Source organism: Nicotiana attenuata, chromosome 11, assembly GCF_001879085.1.
Source record: "Nicotiana attenuata strain UT chromosome 11, NIATTr2, whole genome shotgun sequence".
NCBI lineage: Eukaryota > Viridiplantae > Streptophyta > Magnoliopsida > Solanales > Solanaceae > Nicotiana > Nicotiana attenuata.
Window position 1 is genome coordinate 20,019,980 of NC_031999.1, and position 6,393 is coordinate 20,026,372.

At 35.2% G+C, this 6,393-nt stretch overlaps 1 protein-coding gene across 1 annotated transcript; it reads left to right on the plus strand.

Moving 5' to 3' along the window:
* On the plus strand, window positions 3,593-5,717 carry LOC109234754 (zinc finger BED domain-containing protein RICESLEEPER 2-like). Its single transcript, XM_019400816.1, has 2 exons — window positions 3,593-4,676; window positions 5,590-5,717. The coding sequence occupies exons 1-2, from the start codon at window positions 3,593-3,595 to the stop codon at window positions 5,715-5,717; spliced, it is 1,212 nt and encodes a 403-aa protein (XP_019256361.1).

A 6,393-nucleotide genomic window follows, 5' to 3' on the forward strand; every position in this document is an offset into this window, starting at 1 on the left:
TTCTTTTGTATCTTTTATGTAATACTACTTTCTCCGTCCCTACTTATTTAATGCATTTCGGATTTCGATAGTCAAACCTTTCAATTTTGATCGCGAATCCATACATGACTCTTTTATTTCTGTGAATTAAAATTTATATATTTAGAAATTATACTATAATTAATAATTAATAATTTAAAGTCTTAAAAGGCATATGACTTTTATAGAATATTCTTATAAGTTGTGTTATTATTAGGGGTGTGCATTCGAATCGGTTTATCGATAAATCGAATCTATTATTTGTTATCGGTTTATCGATATCGGTTTATCGCTTTATCGATTTCGATTTCGATTTCAAAATTTTCCTTATCGAGTTATCGATTTCGATTTCGATTTTATCCTCTTCGGTTATTGGTTTATCGATAAACCGATAAGATATACTAAAAAGACAAATATACCCTTATTCTATAATACCCTTTCCTTTACCCTAAGTCTCTAACCCTATTATTTCCTCTACCCTTATTCTTCAGCGCCGCTTTTACCCATTTTGCCTGCCCCTTTAGAGCTCATAGTTTTTCTTCACTTTCTGCTTACAAACCGAGCTCTGTTCTGTCGCCACTGTCAAACCGAGCTCTGTTCTGTCGAAAAGTTAGTCGCCGTTGATTATCGCCGTTTCCGGTACTCCTAATTCTTCAACTTTTTCTTTTCTCTTCTATTTGGTGGAATGCTTTATGTGTATATATTATGCAGTGTAGAGTACTCATTACCCTTTGAATTTTTTCCCCCCTTATTTTTGTATTTAAGAGGCAAAATTCCATTTTAATTCATGAGTTTATCTTTTCATTCGTTTAAATTAATCGCTGTGATAAGTATTTGAAGCTATGTGAATTTTATCTACTCCTAAGACTGAGGGTAATTGACCCCTCGAAGATATCGCAGTATTTTTCTTTTTTTTTGGTTGAATATTTCTATTTGGAGTGTCGAGGGTTTACCAAAGAAATGTGCTGATTTATTGTCCAATTTACGCATATTCTAATGCTCTTTTTCACATATTAATTTATTTATTTATAGAGGCAAACAAGATTTGTAAGCATGCACATTTGACCCTGTTTAGTGTAGTTTTTTTCTTTTTTGGTCTTAGAGAATTATCTCTTAGTTAATTTTCCAGTGTTGGATGGTATAATGTAGTGTTAGTAGAAGGCGATAAGTGAACTCTGTAGAGTGGACAATGGAGTCGAAAATGACTTAAAGATGATAGATATATTTTTCCCCCCTTATTTTTGTCTTTAAGAGGCAAAATTCCATTTTAGTTCATGAGTTTATCTTTTCAAGTGTCTGCTGCCTTGGTTGGAATTACTTAACTCCTTCTGTCTTTTTTTTAATTCATTCTCTTGAGAAGAATCTGGGACTACTTGCATGTTTGGTACTTGAAATGTTTAGGGCATTTCAGTTGGTATGTTGGACCTAAGCTGATTGTGTCTTTCATGTTTTTTTTGCGTGCGTGCGTGTGTGTTATATTTTAAGGTTTTTGTTGGCCCAAGTTCAGGTGAAGTTTTGAAGAATGACAAATGAACTTAGTCATGGACCAGGTCCATCATGTGAGACACAGTGTTTATCAACCTATACATGTGAGATACACGTGAAGGAGATAAGTCTCAAGGATAAAGCAGCAATATCTCCTGAACTGATCGAAAAGGTTGCATATTGGATGAGGAAAGAAAGTATCCTCATGGGAAGAGGACACAATCCGAATAAAGGATAGGGTTGGAGTTTGTATTGTTCAAGGACTCAACTTCGATGGAAGATCAGCAATTGAGTCTCAATCAAACTCTGATTACTAACTCATTAAATAACAGTAATTGTTCTCTTTTACAGGTATTGCACAAACGCAGAAGTGAAACTAAATTGAGAGCAAAAGAGCGAGGCAATTTTGCAAGCAATTTATGTGAGATTCAAGTGTGCATTCCTGAAGCTACTTGGACAAGATAGAAGAACCAATTCCATTGTGTTTATTCTTATTCTAGTTCAATTGTAGTAGGTGGTTTAAAGTTGTACCTTTCCAGCTTTTGTAGAAGCAATTGTAATAGGTACGTTGAGTATTCAAGTTATAGGCTAACTTGAAGGTGTCGCAACAGTTGAGGCTGTGTGCCACACTGGGATTAGAGTTTAATCCTTAGGTTCACCAGAGTTTACTAAATGTTGTTTTGGCTCAGTGATTTTAGTGAAAGTTTGGGAAAATCCTACTGAGTAGTAGGTCGTGGTTTTTTCACCTTTTGAGCCAGGTGTTTTCCACGTAAAAATCTCTTTGTTCTTTATTTTATGCACTCTTAATTCCGCAAACAGTAATAGTAAGTACACCTAGAAGAACCAGGTTCTTCTAAAGCGAAAATTGGGTACCACACAAATCACCCCCCCTCTTGTGTGGTATTGACGTTTAGAACATCAGTTTTGGAGGAGATAATAAATGCTACTAGTAACATATAAGCTTGTCTAAAAATGTGGCATTACTAACTAATCCACTATGTCTTAGATAAGGACCTTATTTAAATTGATTTCTTTCCAGCCATAATTTTTATGTCAAGAGCGAGGAGTGCTGACTTCATCTTGCTTTGCTTCGTTCAACTCATTTAAGACTGTATGTTACATTCTTCATTCACTTCTCATGGATAAAAATGATAAAATTGATCAAGTGGTTGATGAAAGTAGAGGTTCTGAGTCTACTGCTGCAACTACTCACTTGACAGTTACAAGACAAAGGAAAAAACGATCTCAGGCATGGGATTTTTTTGAAGAAAAAGTTGATGCTAAAGAAAATAATAAATATGTATGTAGATATTGTGGACAAGAATATTTTGAGACAAAAGACAAAAGTATGACACAAATGAATAGTCATATCAGTAAATGTCTAAGGAATCCTTATAAAGTTAAAAAAGGTCAAAAACTATTACAATATCAAACATTACCGGGGGGGGGGGGGGTAATAAAGGTGATCTTATTCCATAGAAATTTGATCAAGAAGAGTGTAGGGTCGCTTTGTGTCGTATGGTGATTGTTGATGAACTTCCATTTAGTTTTGTTGAGAAGGAAGGCTTTAGAAACTTTATGAAAGTGGCACAACCTTGTTTTCATATTCCTTCCCGTACTACTGTTACACGGGATTGTTTTGCTCTTTTTAATGTGGAAAAAGATAAATTAATGAAGTTTCTTAAAGGAACAAGTCAAAGAGTAAGTCTTACCACAGATACATGGACTTCTATTCAAAAAATTAACTTTATGTGCATCACAGCCCATTAGATTGATAGTGGATTATGCATAAAAGAATTATTAACTTTTCTCCAATTACTAGTCATATAGGTGAAGATATGGCAATGTGTATTATTGATTATTTGCGTGAGTGGGGTTTGGAAAAGATTTTCACTGTCACAGTTGACAATGCTAGTTCAAATGATGTGACCGTGGAGAAGTTGTCTGACAAATTAGATGATTAGGGAACCAATTCCATGAATGGTCAACACCTTCACGTGAGATGCATGGCTCATATTGTTAATCTTATTGTGAAGGATGGTTTAAAAGAGTCAGGTATTTCTATTGCTCGTGTTAGATGTGTAGTCAGATGTCTCCTGCTAGGTTGAGGAAGTTTCAGGAATGTTGTGAAAGTGAAAATATTGTCAAGAAGTCTTTATGCTTAGATGTTCCTACAAGGTGGAATTCCACCTACTTGATGTTGAGCAGGGCTATTGAATATGAGCGTGCCATTAAAGAATATTCTGATCGTGATACCAGCTTATCACGTTATCTTATGTTTGATGCTATTTCAGATAGAAAGCCTGTAGGTATGCTTACAAGAACTGATTGGGATGATGTAAAGAGAACTGCACAATTTTTTGAAATATTTTATAATCTCACTTTGAAGGTGTCCGGATCACTTTATGTAACATCAAATGCCCATTTTCTTGAAATTGGTCAAGTTGCTGTTTACTTAAATCGATTAATAACAACTGAAGATGAACTTTTGAGTGAGATGGAATCAAGTATGTGGAAAAAATTTGAGAAGTATTGGGGTGAACCAAAAAAAATATACAAAATGATTTTCATTGCTTGTGTTTTGGATCCTCGCTACAAGTTTACTATTGTTAGTTTTGTACTTAAGAAGATGTTTGGAGATGAAGGGACAATTATTGAAAAAGAGGTTCATACTTATATGAGTTCATTGTTTAATGAGTATGTCTCTAAGTCGGTTTCAAAAGATACTGGTGGTAAAGTTTCTACCTGTTTGCCAAGCTCTTCATTCAGCACAATGGAAACTTCAACTCCTGGTTTAGGTGAACTTTTAGATGAAATAAGGAAACATAAAGCTGCAAGTGGAGGTGTAGATTCTAAAATAGAATTGGAAAAGTATCTTGCAGAAGATCCTGAAAATGAAAGATCGGACTTTGATATCTTGGCTTGGTGGAAGGTGAACTCACCTAGATTTCCTATTCTTGCTAGGATGGCTCGAGATGTGCTTGCTATTCCTATTTTAATTGTGGCATCTGAAAGTGCATTTAGTACCGGAGGGCGCATTCTTGACCAATTTAGGAGTTCATTAACTCCTAAATTGGTTGAAACTCTAGTGTGCCTTCAAGATTGGCTTCGGAGTGAATTGCTTCATGTAAATGTTGAGGAAGATTTAGATTTTCTCGAGACACTCGAAGAAGGTATGTATATTTTAATTAATTTTATTGTATTGCTTAAGATAGTTAAATAATATATTAATTGCTTGACTTGTTAATATATATTCTTATTAATTTTACTAATCTTGGCAAAAAAGCTTTCACTGACGATGTTTGCTAGAGTTTGTTAGCTGCTATGTAAATTCTCCATTTTAAATAATATCCTTGTATTGGTAAAAATTGAGTTCATATATATTGAATTCAATGAAAGATGACGTGCCATGACACGTAGACTGGTCAAAGGATGACGATCAACAAAGAATAGTTAAAGAGGCACGAGATACAACAGACACGAGCAGAGATTCAAGAGACTCAGTGCCCTCACCACTTTATGTTCAAAAGTCAAGATAAGAGAATGGACCTGACAGCAAAAGTGGGAATGCATACAGTATTTAATAGGCATTAAATACTGAGAACGTTAGAGAATCTGTATTGAAGTACAATGATTATCATTTATAACGTAGCATTAAATACCTTTAATTGTCTATAATGGCCTTATTATGACAAAGGCAAAACGTATCACCTAGAAATATCTATAAAAAGGGCAACCTGATCATTTGTAAAGATAGGAAATACTACTGGAATATACTGATTTACTTCGCTTTCTATTCAACTTTTATTTACATCCATTATTCATATTTCTATTTGATTATCAGTAACCCGAGTTCTTCTAAAAATAAGCTTTAGCCGAAATCCCACTTTTTGGTTAAACAAATTGGTTCCGTTACCGGAAATCTGATAATCGTTTTGCTTTCTTAAGTCAATTCTCTCATCAAACAACCTACTATGTCGGATATCAACGACAATAGTCAACAAGGTCTTCAACAACAAGAAAATAATGCAGATGACAGGACTCCACTTCCTTCACCACATGATTCATAATGTCAATCACAAGAAGGAACTCCAGATGGCTCTGAGACAAACGATGGAGTTGCAAATCAAAACGGAGTCGAAGCGATTCAAAATGCTGGAGTTGTAAACGAACAAGCACTTGATGATGCCTTAAAAAATCTGATTGCTCAGTAAGTCAGTAATGCTCTCCGTGCTTTTACTAGCCAGTTGCCACCAACACCAACTCCGAATTAGAACACATTGGAAAACCCACGTTCTGGGCTATTGCATTCAGGCACTGGTGGAACTCCAAGCGAGTCTCGTGATGGCGAACTAGGTAACATAGTTAATTATGATTTACAAAATTTAGTTCTAACCCTGCAGAAGCAGCTCAAGGAACAAAGCGATTGCATAGAGCAAATACCCGGAGTACCACCTGTAATCAAAGGAATAGACATGGACAAATATTCACAACAACCTTGGAAGCCAAGTGCTGCTCCCCTCCCAATTCCAAAGAAATTCAAAATGCCCGATATTTCAAAATACGATGGAATAACTGATCCACGAGACCACGTGATTGCATTCACAACTGGCGTAAAAGACAATGACTTGACCAAACAAGAAATTGAATTTGTATTGGTCAAAAAATTCGGTGAAACACTCACCAAGGGAGCATTAACATGGTATTCTCTTTTACCCGAAAATTCTATAAATTCTTTTGATGAGCTTGCAGATTTATTTATCAAAGAACATTCGGGAGCTCAAAAAGTCGAAAAAAGGATGGAAGATATTTTCAAAATAAAGCAAGGAGATTCAGAATTGCTTAGAGAATTTGTAGATAGATTCCAGCGTGAAAGGATGACGTTACCAC